The sequence below is a fragment of the Arctopsyche grandis genome, chromosome 6 (assembly GCF_051622035.1).
Source record: "Arctopsyche grandis isolate Sample6627 chromosome 6, ASM5162203v2, whole genome shotgun sequence".
Classification (NCBI taxonomy): domain Eukaryota; kingdom Metazoa; phylum Arthropoda; class Insecta; order Trichoptera; family Hydropsychidae; genus Arctopsyche; species Arctopsyche grandis.
In genome coordinates this window covers 25250893-25267726 of record NC_135360.1, presented here as the reverse complement: position 1 = coordinate 25267726, position 16834 = coordinate 25250893, and the positions used below count along the sequence as shown (strand labels likewise).

General features: G+C 32.2%; 1 protein-coding gene across 2 annotated transcripts in view; it reads right to left on the bottom strand.

The window, feature by feature from the left end:
• Positions 1 to 16834, bottom strand: part of ec (ubiquitin specific peptidase echinus) — a 107211-nt gene that overhangs the window by 61304 nt on the left and 29073 nt on the right. For both annotated transcript variants that reach the window (XM_077433814.1, XM_077433813.1), the window contains exon 2: positions 14688 to 14945. In XM_077433814.1, the coding sequence (XP_077289940.1) occupies positions 14688 to 14846 (159 nt within the window). In that variant the 5' untranslated portion in view covers positions 14847 to 14945. The remainder of the gene's footprint in view (positions 1 to 14687; positions 14946 to 16834) is intronic.

Below are 16834 nucleotides of genomic sequence, written 5' to 3'. Positions count from 1 at the left end.
ATTTTAACTAATAAAAGATTATGTAATCAAAATTAAAAAATAATTATACAATTTAAATTTTTTTATATAGATAATATGTAGATTTGTATATCTATCTACATATGTACGTATTGATAGCCTTCGATATAAACCACTGCCTATTTGGCATTACATGTGTAATAAATATACAAGATACGTTCACGTACATGACTGTCAGTATAAATTTAAATACGCATCAATAAACACAAACCATAATCTTTGATTTATACGATTGCCAACACGATTTCTGAAACACCCTGCCACCATTTCCTTTTGCGCTACATTTATTTAATCTCATTTGCGCGACCCACAAGGAAGTTTACGTTTCCGGATTAAACAATTACACACTCCACAACTCGTACGAAAGTCGACACTGTCTCCAAGACATTAAGGGCCGTTTTCCCTTAGCAAAAAAATAAAATCACGCAACGCTTCCAAAACCGAAAGATAGCCTATTGTGATCGACAGGGCGGAACGAATGACGGCGTCAAATGATTCCGTTCAACGCGTACTATAACAATTTAGAAACGATTACGATTAATTACCGATAAAACACTCGGCTATATTATAAAAGTATACAAGTCAACAAATGCCGAATTTCTGCTCGGTTTATTTTTAAAATAATTTCAAACTTTATCGGATGTAAATTTGCATCGGACAAAGAGTCGGATGTGCCAAGACAATGAAAGGAAAAAAATGTATTATAAGATATGTCTAATACAATACAATAAGCACACCGAGAGAGAGGAGATCAAGACTGCTTCGCCAATGGGTTACGAGGCTACCGCACACAATCTTCGTGAGAAATGTGAATAAAAATGCATTTCATTATACGACCGCCTAATGGGAAAGTTACGATAATTAATTGCACAGATTACGAGACTCTGCCAGTCGGTGGCAGATGAGGGGCAATTAAACTTGGAATAATTACGTCAAACGCCGGGGTGCAAATGCTCATTTGTTCACGGGTCGCTAAGCCTCATTATGCTATGAGAATATCCTTTCGTTGTGAGAGCAAATCGTAGCTAAAAGGACCAAGAAGAAGACGTCGCACGCTAAGGTGCGTCCGGCTACAACAAAATCGCGTTCGTTTTAATAATAGGTATGGGCATTGTAATTACATACGCTCACGTAAGAAAGGGTTGATGGGAATGAGGGAAAAAAAAGCGGAGATCCTTTCTAGAAAAAAAGCACAGGAAAGGATTTTTATGATTGCCTTTTCGAGTCGCAGTAATGACTTAATAAACGTCACCCACGATTTCGTAACGCTTACTTTCCTATTAGGATAAAGCTAAGCCGAACTAACATAATGCGATTTTAATAATACGCAACTATTCCTGTCGTTTAAATTTTGATATTTAAATAGAACATTGTAAAACTCACACTGTTAAATGCACCAATTTAAATATGCTTTTAATACAATTTTAAATAAAATGAACACAGGGGATCAAATCATACTTTTTTCTTTTTATTGTCATTGTACATACATAAATGGTTTCTAATAAAATTCATTCTTTATTTATCAAATCAAGCGCAGTATAACTTAACCATCCTCTGTTTCTATTATAAAAATAATATTTTATCTTTCTCTATGGAAAACTGCACTCATTGTTCCAATCTTTAAATTTAAATAAAACAATTTCTCGCAGAATTTTATTGCTGACTATCTTCATTATTTCACATGTGTATTATTCTTCAATAAAATGATTTTATCCCACAAAAAATCAGTTGAAACAAACCGTCACGAATTCATTGCATGCTGAATAATTTTTTTTAAATATTTTAATACAATATCCCACTATATTTTATATATGTACTTAAATCTAGGGCAATTCCTTTAGAAGACTGTATTCTTATGTTTAAAACCGGTCTTAAGCTTGTTATGATTAAAGGACTCTGAAATAACTTGTTATTACTACCAGTATTAAGATACATCATAAAACATCATGATTTAAAATGCAACAAAAGTGCATTTTCCAAATCTAAAGAATGGTTTACTAACTATGTACATATCAATGGCGTTTCTTTAAATAAGTAATTTATTAGAAAATAAGTAATTTTTAATTTACTCGTCTCCAAGCATTTATGGAATTTTCAGTAAGAATATTTTGATTTGTGTCTATCAAACATCATTCTGAACATTTTTTTTTTATTAAAATAACACATATTTACACATAACTCATTCAGTACAAATATGGTAAGGGACTCGACTCACGAAACGATTCCCTCAGCACAAACAACGAGGTCTGGAAAGTTGTATTCTCGATCGACTGTTCGAAAAATCATTCAGAAGATTAAGACAAACAAGATGTTATCAAAAAAAGGAGGCTACTAAGGATATTTCTGTTAGCACGAAAACGAAAAATTATACTCATTACTTTATGAAAGATTATTAAAATTTAAAAATTAAAAACATATTTTTTTTGTTCATACCTATGTACATACATATATAGTTTCCTGTTTTAAACGTCACGGCACGCGACTAGTACATATATATGTATGTATATATTATACTAAACAATTTTTGATTATAAAACAAGAATTAAATCATTTAAAAAGTTATTTATTTTCAAACAATCTATTATATATGTTACAGTGAAAGCATATTTCAAGGGAAAATAAATTTTCACCAATTCAAGCAGTGAAAATGTATCAAACAATGAATTTACAACGTTTAACTTTATAAATTTAACCCTAACAACCCGATCTTAAATGAATAGGGCCAACCCTTACTTAACTTAACCTACCCATTAGCCTTAAATAATACCAACCCTAACAATCTAATCTTAAATTAATAAAACCAACCCTTAAAATGTAACTGTTTATGATTTCACTGAAACGTCAGTGGAAATATATTTTCACTTGAAATATAATTTCACTGTGACATATATACATACATATATACATACATATGTGTGTAATTTGGTAACTAAAACTGAAACAGAAATGGAATAATACTACTACAATTCTCCACGCTCTATGTATGTATATGTATGTACATATGTACATTTGAGCATTATTTTCTGACCTCTGACCTATGAAAATACATACATACGTATTAATACTAAGTTAGCTTTAATTATTTTCGATTATTATAGGGACCTAAAGTGCAGATTAGCCGAGACGCGAGCGTGAGAGAAATTCGCACTGCGGGAAGGGTCGACGTGCATTTCCTTCCTGTGTTCGGCGAACCGGAACAGGGTGAGCGCGGGAAACAGAATCCTCATTAGCGATTCTCGATTATCTTTCAACTTATCTAATCCTATTTGTGGCGTCGCAAAAGACCTCTCGGATACGATCGACGGCCTTAATTGGAGCATTATTGTCTGGCCGGCGCGTTGTGTTGTGTGCGATGTCGTACACGGGCTCGTAATCGCAGTCGAAAGCCAACCAAGGGAAATGTTACGCGAGAGACGTGAGATTTAATTATTATTTTCGACGTGATTATGTGTGTTTTGATTTTTTGTAGGTCATCGGAAATATTATTGAGTTGCGGAATCGCCGCGCGGGATCATTAGCCCGAATTATACATGGGAATCGTCCGATTCGCGAATTGAACCGTGTATATACTGTGTGAAATTTTAAATTGTTTAATATGCTAATAATATTAAAAATTATTTATGACTTTGATGTAATGATTAAAACGAAACTTATTCAATTAAAATAAAATTTTCAGCAGTAGTTTTAATTATTTTTCATAGATGTCTCTATACGTATGTACATACATGCATTAGACCAGAGAGAAAAACGCGAATTTTGGATTTTCTTCGATTAACCTAGTGGAAAACCTTTATCGTACTAAAGAAACGTTAAATAAAAAAAAATATTAATTTCAAACAATGTCATGTACCACCAACCAATTGATTTATCTCAACAAAAATTTCGAAGAAGTAGGTATTTTAAATATTATAAAATAGTTTTGATTTTTTTTGACTATTTAAAAAAAATGAACACTCAAAACTCACTTATTGCAGTTTATTTAGGTTGATTATGATAAGTTTTGACTGATTAACGAGAATTCAAACTCTCCGTTTCTCTAAAAAGTCCACATACAAAGTGCACCGCGCTCGCAATGGGTGTTTGTATGGTGGATGCGTTATTTTCAAGAAAATCATAATTTTTTCATATTAATGTGATAATTTTGAAAATAAAAATCGTTGAGAGCTTCCTTAGCTTTATGACTTTAGTTTGAACATAAAAAATACGCCAAAAATGAACAAGTTTCATGAAATATAAGGAGACCAAAATGACCTATTTTGACGCAAAATTTCAGGTTTTACGTCAAAACAGTTCAATGACCTCATCCAAAATTCGCGTTTTTCGCCTCAGACTAAAATATGTACATATATGTAAATCATTTTTAAAAACATAATTACTAATCATATATGTAAATAAAAAAAACAGTTAAAGCAGTATTGACTAAATATACCCATAAATAATTTTCAATATTTAGAACATGTTTTTATTATAATTTTTTTTTTAGAAATTCATTATATGAACCGCTTTTATTGAATAGGGCTTAAGTCCACTTTTCTTCATTTCGAGAAATATCTCGCAAAAACTTAAATGCTTTGCTTTTAACAATATTTAAAAATACTGGTGATCCATAATACGTTTATTCTGCTTTTCCGAGATTCTAGAAATATCGAATAAAAAAAAGTGATAACAATTCGTGAATAGAAATAGTGTTCTTGAAACTGAAAATTGCACTTTCGCCACTTTCAAATATAACTCGGCTCATATGTATGTACATACATTGGTACATATGTAAATATAGTTTCTGTGAAAACTTCACAAGTGGTGATATTTTTCCCCCAATATTTTCAATCAAATTTTTGTATATGACATCATTCTATTCTTTGAAATCGATCTAGTTTAATTCTTCATAAAATAATAAAAAATCAAAACTTTTTAATAATCCAAAGTCTAAAAAAAATGTACTACATATTTGAATTCAATAAAATACATAAGATTGTATTTTAAAATTTACTGTGTATGTACATAATATACATACATATACACTGAATATAATATATTCTTCGAACAAACTAATTCAAAGCAACCAGACATCGACCTAAAATTACACCACTAAAACATATCAGTACACATTATTACTAAAAGCCAAAGGCGAAGTCACTGAACTAATTCTATTTTCGTACGCAACGATTCACACACTTATTTTACATAATGTATACCATAAACATAATAAACGAATAACACAGTACACTATACATACACCCTCGGCGATTTTCCTCCGGGGGGGGGGGAGATTTTCCTTTCGAAACCACCACTTAGCACCTCGTACCACAATATCAATATTGAATCTATCAATAATAACGACCATTGATCAGACCTAACACTTTCGGAATGTTATATTTCCGAACCGTCATCGACGATGAGCCGAGAAGAAAGCACACGAATAAGATCTACGATCGAAATAACACTCAGACGCGTCGTAATCACCGTGTCATTCCAAATACGATTGGTATACATTACTAAGGATATTCGAACGATGCGTACAATGTGATCCGAATGCGTTGTAACTACATATATGTATGATCTTCGCGTTGATTTTAAATTGAATAATTTAATTACACAGAATCCAGATGATGTCTCCTGATTTGATTTTCGTCTAACGGAGACCGCTTACACGATCGTTAACAACCATTAATTAAATATCGACGATGCGTGCGTATATTTTACGACCGGTTTTATATTTTACACGCAGCATTCCATTACATTGCCTAATGAATTTTTATGATAAAGAAGACATTGCAGCATACGTGGAACTTCATTTTGTGTGTGTGTGTGTGTTTTTTTTTCTGTTGTTGTTGTGAGGAAAACAACTTGGAATAAGGCTAATAAAAGTGTCGCTAGCTAGAATGTGTGGATACGTGATGAATACCAATGGATCCGCTTAGAGCTGCCTCTAACAATGGGGTTTTAATTGACGTATCGAAAACAAGATCATAATTACCATACTTGTACGTTCGATACGCCACCCATACAAATTTATTATTAATAAGCCTATAAAAAGTATTTAGATCACGATTGTAATTATTTTCAAATTTATGTCAAAGCAACTCCTCGGGGTATACAAAATATTTTGGAGCTCATTATTTTAATTATTCGTATTAGAAAAAGCATGGAATTCACTACTGTGCGTTGCAGAGGTAGAACAAGCTTGGTTTTTTTATACTCGAGTGATTTTTTTATACACAAGTTTGTGTAAGGAAATGATAACGATCTCGCTAAAAAAATACAACGTGATTTAGTCAAATAGATGAAGAAGATTTACTCAGAATTTGGTAATTAAAGTATACTAAGAATTCAAAAATATTTCAAGAATTATATTTATGTAATTTTTGTAGCATTGTGAAGTCGGTGGAGCATTAGATTTATAGCCTCGAGGAAGATTTTTGGCTGATGGAATCTTCTTCCGGAATCTTTCTTAGCAGAATAACTTCCCTATAAACTAACTGATTGAGACTTTTTTACTAAAAAGTTTAAGTTTTAATCTTTGACATTCATTTTTTTGACATCTTTTGAGCTCAGTTAGATGTTTATAATCTTATGGAAAAATGTACCATTTTCATTTGATCCATCGAACTGATAAACCATCGTTCTATCTCCGAGATATTTTGAAAGTAGGTACATATGAAGTCTCTTCAATATGTCTGATAGAATTCTTCAATTCTTTGGAACATTTCATACAGAATAAAAAAAAAGTAAGCGACTTGTCATGGTCATGATTTATTGCATAAATAAACCAGAGGACGAGCAAATTGTACTAATTAGATTTATTCTGTAAGAGTTAGTTCAAATACGATTAAAGAAGCATCTTTACCATCGCCAACTTTAATCATGAATGACATGATTAGTAAGTAATTAAAACTTGTACGTATGTATCTATCTTTTCAAATTAAATGAAAACTTCTTTAGATCATTTGTATTTATGTATCTACGATTCGAAGTACAAGCAAGGCCAGCTGTTTTACTTCGACTAAAATTTCCATTACGTCTCCACACATCCTAAAATGAACAAAATAGAAATGTGTTGTATACACTTCTAAAATGTGGGTACTTAGTCCGTTTTAGAGCAGATAGCACACCACATGTGCTAATCGATTTTCACCTATTCTTGTAAACCAAACACACCCACTTCACACTAATGATCTCCAGCGAAGCAGCTTTACCATAAACGGACCACTCAACCGTATTGAAAATTCGATCGTGTAATCGCACACGAAGACCTTAAACATCGAAGTTTAGGCTTAAACGACCCACAGTAAGTGAAACCATTACTGAACCCACGCAATCAATCTATGGAGAGACCGATTCTTCCAGGGCTGTGTAACAGCACATATGTACATATGTATTCGTCAGAAAATTAGAAAATTTTAAGTGTTCTAATGCTTCAAACATTTTTTTTCAGTTTGCAACGTTTGTTGAAAAGGTTATAACATTCTAAATTTGTAGTATATATAATATTATGTAATAGTTTTACACTGTGTAAAAAAATCCATTTCAATATACATATTTAGGCACAATGGACCTATTCAAAACAGTCAATGAAATTTTGACTATACATATTTACAACAACCTATGTATTTGAAAAGAGCCAAATATTTAAAGAAAGTTGAAAATAATTTATTTCTGAGCCCAGGAAAAATATTGTTGGCGAAACCGAATCATGTACAAAAGATCAAATGATTTAAGATTTTTTTTTCTAGAGTAGAACTTATTAAACACATTTTCATATAGACAATTAAACTTAAATTAAAATCCCAAAGCACATCAATGTCAAACATAACAGGAACGGAACTCAAAAAGTCGGATAGTAAAATGTGTAATATATAATATAACTGAAGCTAAAACAAACTAAATGCCGAAAATTTTACCTATTCCAATATATAAGCCGTTAAATTTGAAAGTCCACTTTTCTTCATTTCGAGAAATATTTCGCAAAATATTAAATATAATGTTAAGCGTTTAATGTTAAGCATTTAAATATAATGTTAAGCATTTAAATATAATGTTAAGTAATTTAAAAATACTAGTGGCCTGTAATACTTTTATTCTGCTTTTTCGAGATTATGGACACATCGAATTAAAATAAGTGATAACAATTTGTGAATTAAGTCACACAGAAATAGTGTTTTTGGAACTGAAAATTGGACTTCAGCCACTTTCAAATATAACACCTCATATGTACATATGTTCATAAGAAATTCTAATAAAAGTGGATACAATTCTGCATACATATACATTGTATATGTACATCATGAACAACGAATAAAATTCAAAGCGAGACTAAAATATTTACCACATTTATACGTTAAATAAAAATATTTCTGTAGAATGTCTTCTTTCAGACTTGAAATAGATATCAATAAATTTTGACTATTTGCTTTAGATTCTTACAAAGTTCAGAGTTTTGTGTACATACACCAATCCTAAAGAAGAGCTCAAAGTCCAGAATTGTTATTCTTCCAGAGATTTATCACACACAGAATTCCAATCTCAAATCCGAAGAGCCACGTGCTACCAATACAGCAATAAAGGACGTGCAACAATGCGACATACAATACGAAAACAATGAAACGCTTATGACCAAACGCCAATCGACATCGTGTAATAAACGAATGAATAATTCATAGAAACGAAGGGTACACTACGTACCAATTGTTAAATACGTTGTACGATTCAAATGTACGGGCTCGCATTGCGCTTATTAAATAAATGATTCGGGGTTAAACGAGCTGCTCACCAGTCAATTTGTCAAGTCACTGGACATCCATCTGTCCGTCTATGGGGCCATTGTTCGAACGGTGTTCCAATGGTGTTCTCGTTTTAACCGGGTTTTGAATGATGACACGTCGGGTTAACCTCACCTGCGGCCGGGCCTCGTTCATGTCTTCGTTCCGTCTTGTGTTATTTATCTAATAGACATTTTAACGAGTTAATAATTCGAGTCTGAACCGCAGTTTTCGGCCCAGACTTCATCGATAGTCCGGCTCCCGGCCATGTAGAGAGAAAAAGTTACCGCTATTTAAATTTACGTAATCGCCATTGTAACGAGATTGATACGCTCGCGTCCATTGTGTTTTATTTATTGTCGATCGTTAGGCACGGGGGATCCATTATTGTGGAATTACAATAAAATATAACCATAATAAAAGCTAACCTGCGATTCTTTGTCATTGATGGATTCGAGAACGAATGCCAAGATCAGAAAGTACGAAGCTCTTATCAAAACATTCGTAACGGCGAAAATATAATGGGCTTGTTAGTTTGGAAAAAAATATTGATCACGCACAAACAGATCGTTCCGAATATGGAAAAGGCGTGTTCAATCAATACGGTAGGAGTATAAATAAATAAACATTTTCTATAACATATGGTACAAAAGAGGTGTCATAAAGAGGCCCATAAAAACTTTGATGAATCATGGAGTCTTATGGAGTTTAATCACTTTTGAAAATTATCAAATAATATATTTATAATAGAAAATACCTATAAAATGATTAAGAATACGAACTTCGTAGATTTTATTTTGATGTCTCTAATTAAGGTTTCACGATTCTCATTGAGAAAATACTTTGTTAACAGAAAAACTTTCAACGCCTTTTATGAATACAAATTTGTAGTCCTTTTTCAAATTATTTCACAAGTTATAATTAAAAAATGTGTTTTCACATTCTGAATGCAAAATTATTTTTTTCATTTTCATTTTAATTATCATTTTTTAATTAAACTAAGCTTTTATAGAATTACATACTGTATTTATACACGTGTAAACATATTCTGAACAATATCTTGGACCTTTAAATTTATGTTCATTTTATTGTATACTAAAATATTTTATTATAGTTATATATATGTAAGTACGAAGTATACATACATATGTATGTATATGTATACTAAAAGAAATTTCCCACATTTAAAAAATCTACGTAAAATTAATCGTCTTCGTAGCAAAATATATAGAAGAAAATATAAAGAAAAATGCAATAAGAAGAATAGAAGTCGATTTGTTGAAACTTTTCTCTTAAACGTAAATCTCTTTTAAACGTACAAATTGTAAGTTTAAAGAAGATAATCCAAAAGATTATATTCCTTTTGTTGAACGAAAGCATATTGAAAACGAATAAGAAGTTTAAGGTTAAAATAAAAAATAAAATTTATATAGATATAAATTCCCTTGGATTCATTTCTTTAACTGTATTCAAAATACATAAAGATATATATCATAATATCCTTCACACATGGAGTACAAGGAACTAGTCGATGTAAATCATCATATCTACTTTAAATCTACGTCCGATGAAATTGGTTCGCACACGTGGACCAGATGCTGCTATCCGTGTACTACATCACAGAATAAAAAGAGGCCAAGCCTATGGTAGTTTTATATAATAATAACGACCGCAATAGCGCCGTAAAAAGTATAGGCAAGGGACTTATTAAACGTATCGAAACCGGTCGGTTTTGTGGTGCATCGTGCGGGGTTGAGATGATTGGATTTTTTTCTCCTCTTACCACCACGACGCACAAAAGGAGACGAAGAGAAAAATAAAAATCGACCTCATCAATACGTTTTTGTTTCACTGACCGGTGGAAATAACCCCACCCTGCTTCGGGACACCCGGAGATCACCCAGCCTACCTGGCTCTTTGAGTTCCTAGGAATTTAAAAATAAATCGTTTCTAGTGAACAATATGTTCTAGCGAACAATAAATTCATCGATGGTTTTTATATAATTAAATTTTCATACTATTACTGGACCATCGCTAAATATTCAAATTTTACATTAAATTGGAATCGGTCCACTTTCGCAAAGAACGACCCACATCTCAACCATTGTTTCCGCATTTGCTATCTCTATTATTAACTTCCAATTATCACTAAACGTCGAATTATATACTAAAATTAGAGTAATATCATGGTGCAACCGCATCAATAACATTACAAAATGCTTTCCTGTTCGAGGAATCCATCCAAAAGAATATATATATATGATGAAATTTTAATTGATGGCTTTTTTTAATTAATCCTGTTAAATAATTGGAAAATACGATTCAAATATCATACAAAGTTAAGCCTTTCGTCCTTGATGGCTACCGGATATTCCAATTATTCGGTATTTATCATAAATACAAACACTTAATTCTGAAGTATCACATTATTTCAGGACTGTAGAGTCGGAGCATTCCAAGCGGAGTCGGAGTCGTAAAAAATCAACCGAATCCGACTAGTTTTTCGTTATTTTCTTTAATTAAAAGTATTACGGCGTGTGTCAACTAGAGCCTCCAATTTTATTGAAGTAAATCCACAAATAAACTTCAATTTAATCATTTCTTTATAAAAATCATGATATTATATTACATTATAAATAAAATTGTTGAATTGCTGGTATTTTGTGGCCAAAACCGATTGTTTCTTCCCTCGCATTAATTTATTTGTGTATGAAATTCATACACATACACTATTAGTGTACTTACTTTTTATTTGTTCCGGTTTTATTACCAGTGGACGAAAAAAATCGATCTTATTAAAATCGTTGGAGTCGGAGTTTGGAGTTGGAGTTGGAGTTGAAGTCGGAGTCGAATCATGAAATAAAGCCAGAGTCTGAGTCGGTAAATTTTGATCTGACTCCACAACCCTGCATTATTTGATTGACACATGATATCAATGAAATACATGGTTGTTATTCTAACTTATAATCATTCGTAATAAATTATAATTATCATAGTTAAAACTGTACCAGATACTACTTAATTTTTCATACAAAAATCTTCTAACCTAAATTTAATTCACGAAAAAAAGAGCGCCTTCTGAAACATTGACAATAGTAGCTTCCCCACACATTTACTGAATAGTCGCAGAAAATCAAAGCTCCATATTAAATTGGAATTAGTCCACTTTCGCACGAAAAGACCCACATCTCAACCATTGTTTCTACATCGTACAGTGTCAAATTAACTACCATTTACGGCACAGAATCTAATTATAACTAATTAGCGGTAAATTTTAACATCTTAACGACACGTAGGTACGTACGCGATCGGACTGAGACGGCGCGTGACGACAAATTCAAGCAATCATATTTCTTCTTCAGAGTCGTATTTCACGGACGCATTCCACACAATCATCAGTGAAAATTAACGACAATCCGACACGCTACCTACCGCCGCGGAAGGATATCGTCCATTACTCCACGAAATTGTCAAATTACCGTTAATAATCTCGAATTTTCACATACAAAACATTTTCAAGGCAAAAAATATAAATGGCGTTCGAAACAGCACACCCTTCAAATAAAAGTGGCATTTACACTTTCTCATTATCTACTGATCGATGATTATTATCAACGTCTAATCGATCCCGGTCGAAGAACTCGTGCGGCGCCTTAGAAAAATTACCATATTATCTCGCGCCAAAATATTTGAATAGATAATTCGAAATTATGACGAGAAACTACTTATAAATAACAAACCAGTCTATAAAGCAGTAATAATATAGCATAAAAAATTAAAAAATCTAATTTGTAAGCGCGTGTCATTAACGCTAGTGTGAGTTCGATTACCCGCTGCTTTTCATTAGTTATGCTCTTCGAAAAGATATTACGTTATTGTTTTGAAATTATGGTGTCTTGAGAGGTGAACCACCATAAACATGTAGGATTTGAAGATGGTCACGCTGGCCACTGATTTGCATACAAATATTATTCAAATCGAAAGAAAGAAGACGTCGATTTACGAATAAAATCGATAGCACTAATGAGCGTCAATATATTCACGGCGTATTTAAGTCGTAGAACGCCGTTTTTTTTATACATATATACGATTGCGAACATTAAATATTTATACAAGCAATTTTTTATTACATAAAACGCATTATAAAGAAGCACGTTCTAAGAAAATAACGGCCGAATGTATTAAAATTAAGTACCTACGTATACATTTGTACAACGCCACGGTGAATTATCGAAATTCGACTCATCTGCAAATATTAAAAGTGCAAATGGGGGTCATTATCGCAAGGAAAATGTACATACATACATATATCTATATCTTATATACGGCTGTAAATGCAAAGTCATTTCCAGGTATGTAAGTGTAGAGAAAATTGCACACGCGATGGCGTTAAAAATTCATACATTGTAAGTCAGAGTTTGTAAAAAGTTTTAGATTTTTTAGTGCCAATTATATTGATTAATTAAGCATGAACGACAAAAAGTACGACTCATAATAGTATATAATTTAACTAAGTAATGAAAAAACTATATACATACATATAGCTCGTTTAACTTTCTAATCAAAGTTCACTAGAAAAGACTATAATAAAATAGATAATGACTAAAAATATATAAAAAAAATTGCAAAATTTTCATCTCGCAGTGTCCTCCACGTTCAGTTACTACTTTTTATTGTGCATTTCATTCGTTACGAGTCGTGTATTTTATTTATCATTTCACAACACATGGACAAACAATGTGATGCTGAACAATGTGTAGTTCTGGTGACAAAAAGACCAGGCACAATGTTCTTTGTTCGCAAAGAGGAGGATTTGAATAGAAATAGTGAGCTTACTGTTTGAGAATCGCATATACATAATTCATATTCGAAAAGTTAACAAACTGCGAAAAAAATATACATATTAAACCATACACTATTATCATAACATTAGCATACAAATTAAAATCGATAACGATTATGAACTTGTATCGATATAATAAGAGGACTATTGGTATTGAAAATATTAAGTTTAAGGTCGAAGCCTGCTTGAACTTTAAAGCTCAAATGTACAGTTGATCTAAAAGTGAACTAATCAACCAACAATTTAATCATTTAATTATAACAAATTAGTTCAAATTCAGCAAGATCTCAAAATCATATAAGATCTTACGTGAAAAAGCTTATCAAGACTATATTTTTGAACCAGCAACGTAGTGGTTAGCGTGTAATACTTTCAATGAGGGGTCGTGGGATCATTCCCTGGCCCGGTGACGTTGGCCAGACCTTGGATATATGTAACTCCAGGTCGATCGTTTCCTATCAGAGTTAGTCTAGTTACCTGATTCCATTGTTGAAACGGTTCCACCAAAATAGGCAACCTATCCTTTCTCTCTGAAATTCGAGTTTATAGCATTTCGAATTTGTTGATTATGATATATGTAAATATGCTACTCACTCTGTAAAATGTATGTATTTCTGGAAATATTAGTATTATCAAATTTTTCCATAGATGTATATATGATACCGTATCAATAATCGTTTATAGATTCTAATGGTCATTTCGTACATATGATAGTCAAATTTTGTGTTTAAATGCGAACAATGTTAAGCACTAGAAAAATCTCTAGTGAAGATTTTTTGTACCATTAAATTCAACCAACTTTTTTAAAATCCTCCAATTCTTATTTAATGATCAAAAAGCAATAACTGTGTAGCTATTTCATTATAAAAACAATCAAAAATGCTGTAACTCAAGTTGACTCACTAGTCAACGTCCTGGCATTTGAGACATGATCTCGAATATAAAACTTTATTTATAGCTAAGCCCAAAAGTTTATTGATAGAACCAGACGAGTGTCGAAGCACGACAACAATATCCTAAAACACTTTGAGCAATGAAGTAATTAAAAAATTATGTAAAAAACGTACTTGAACTGCGCTGTTGAGGAAGCAGTTGTTCTGGCCTGGCGCATTCAGGAGTCCTTTGGTGTTGGTAAATGTACCGGAATCTTTGGAAGCGTGTCTGGCATGGTTCACTTCGTGGCTGACCAACGGTTGAGAACCGCTGGTCACTATAGTCGGCACCATATTCGTATCCACCGATCAATCCTTTCCGGGTGATGTTTCACAGCCTCTGTGCCACTTGTGGAAATCCATCTCGTACCGCCACCTCGCTCGGGGATATCTCTGCAAAAAGAAAACGAGAACTCAATTACCACCGAGGTTGTTTAAAATTGTTTTTCACTATCTTTACCTTCGATCCGCGTTATCGAATGCGTGTCTGAATGCGTGCGTGATGTTTGATGATGACGATGATACGTGCATGAACGGTCATACTTTGTACGTATTATTGATGCGTTTCAGGGAAAGTGTTTTCAAGTGGCATTGTTGTTCTGACACGTCAACGATAACGACGTTCGCACGCCGTTATTAACGACGTTCCATATTCATAAGATCGTAATTAGCAATCGGAGCAATGGACTGGATTGTATGAAATTATTTGTGGAACTCGATTGTTTCCTGCAACCGGATGAAAAGTCATTTCGCGTGAGGGTTTTTCTACAAGTGTGAAGGCATTTTTCTTAAGCTCGCACCTCATGAAATATTTATTTAATATAATAATAAGTGCTTAGTCGTAATTTAAACTGGCTTTCAGCGTCTATACATATATTTAAGTACTTTTTCTTTATCTTGAAAAACTTAGGAAATCTCTAGGGAACCATTTTCTTCAATGGGTATACAATTTCTACAGAAGAAGATAAAAAGTTTGTATAAATGAAAAATTATTTGGCAATAAATTTAGGAGAACGACTCACACATATATTATATGTAATATATAGTCAAACACATAGCTCAGTGGTTAGCGTATAATGCTATCAAATGAAGAGGTCATGCGTTCACACCTTGGATATTTATTTATAGTTTTGGACCATTATTTTTCTGTAGTTTTGTAGTATTTATAGTACATATTAATCTACAGTTTTGGACCAACATTCAAATGTATGTAGCTCTATTTAGCTCACTAGTAGAGCCAATGTATACCAATAGAAAGGTCGTGGGTCCTGGCCAAAATCGAGTAATTGTTCGATTCATATACGCCGCAGGGGAGATCTACCTAAACGAATTATAGGTAAAGTCCAAATTCAAGATCATTATATAAGTGCAATTGAAAAGTTGACCAAACAGCCACGTTTTTTTTTAATTCAAGAAGTTCTTGAATATTAATTTTAGTTCATTGGTTTGAACTTGGAATCTGATGAACTCACTAAAGATCTCAAGTTTATAAACATATACTAAAATATGAGAAGCGTTTGATGTTGAATAAATGAATATTCATATTTCTACTTAAATAGGTTGTACTTAAAATATGTGAAGAGGAATTAGTGAATATCAGCGAAATTGGAGATGAATGCCACTTGATTACACACATAGCATTCAAGTATAAACATAATCTCAGTAAGTAAACAAAACAATATATACGTGCAATATTACATACATATTTGACGATAATATTACATACATATTTGACGATAATATTACATACATATTTGACGATAATATTACATATTGTTAATCGGTAAACGTGTTATAGTCAAAGTGTATTTTCAATTGTAATTTATTCTAACTGGCTTTTTAGGTTATTCATAATCGAATACAAATCAACTAATAAATTATATCTCTACAAGCGCAAATACACTTTCAATAATGTACGCCAGTTATAATATAAGAGTTGAATTTTGACAGCTCTGATGCTATTGCGAATGCTTTTGAATTCAATAAGGCGTTAATATTTGCGATGTTTTACGAATAAAGATAATGAATACCGTATTACAACAGCTCTAAGAATTTGTTCAAAACAAAAATGTGACTTTCACGAAAACCTAAAGTTTCCATCTAACCTGGTGCCAAATTATAGTTGAAATGTACTTTCAGTTGAAATATATTTTGACCAGTTGAAATTTAATTCACCATACGAATTAACTTACGTGGGCTAGTCAAAATATATTACAACTGAAAATAAATTTCAACAATAACGGATGTTGGTACCAAGTTAGATATATTATACTAGTCAAAAT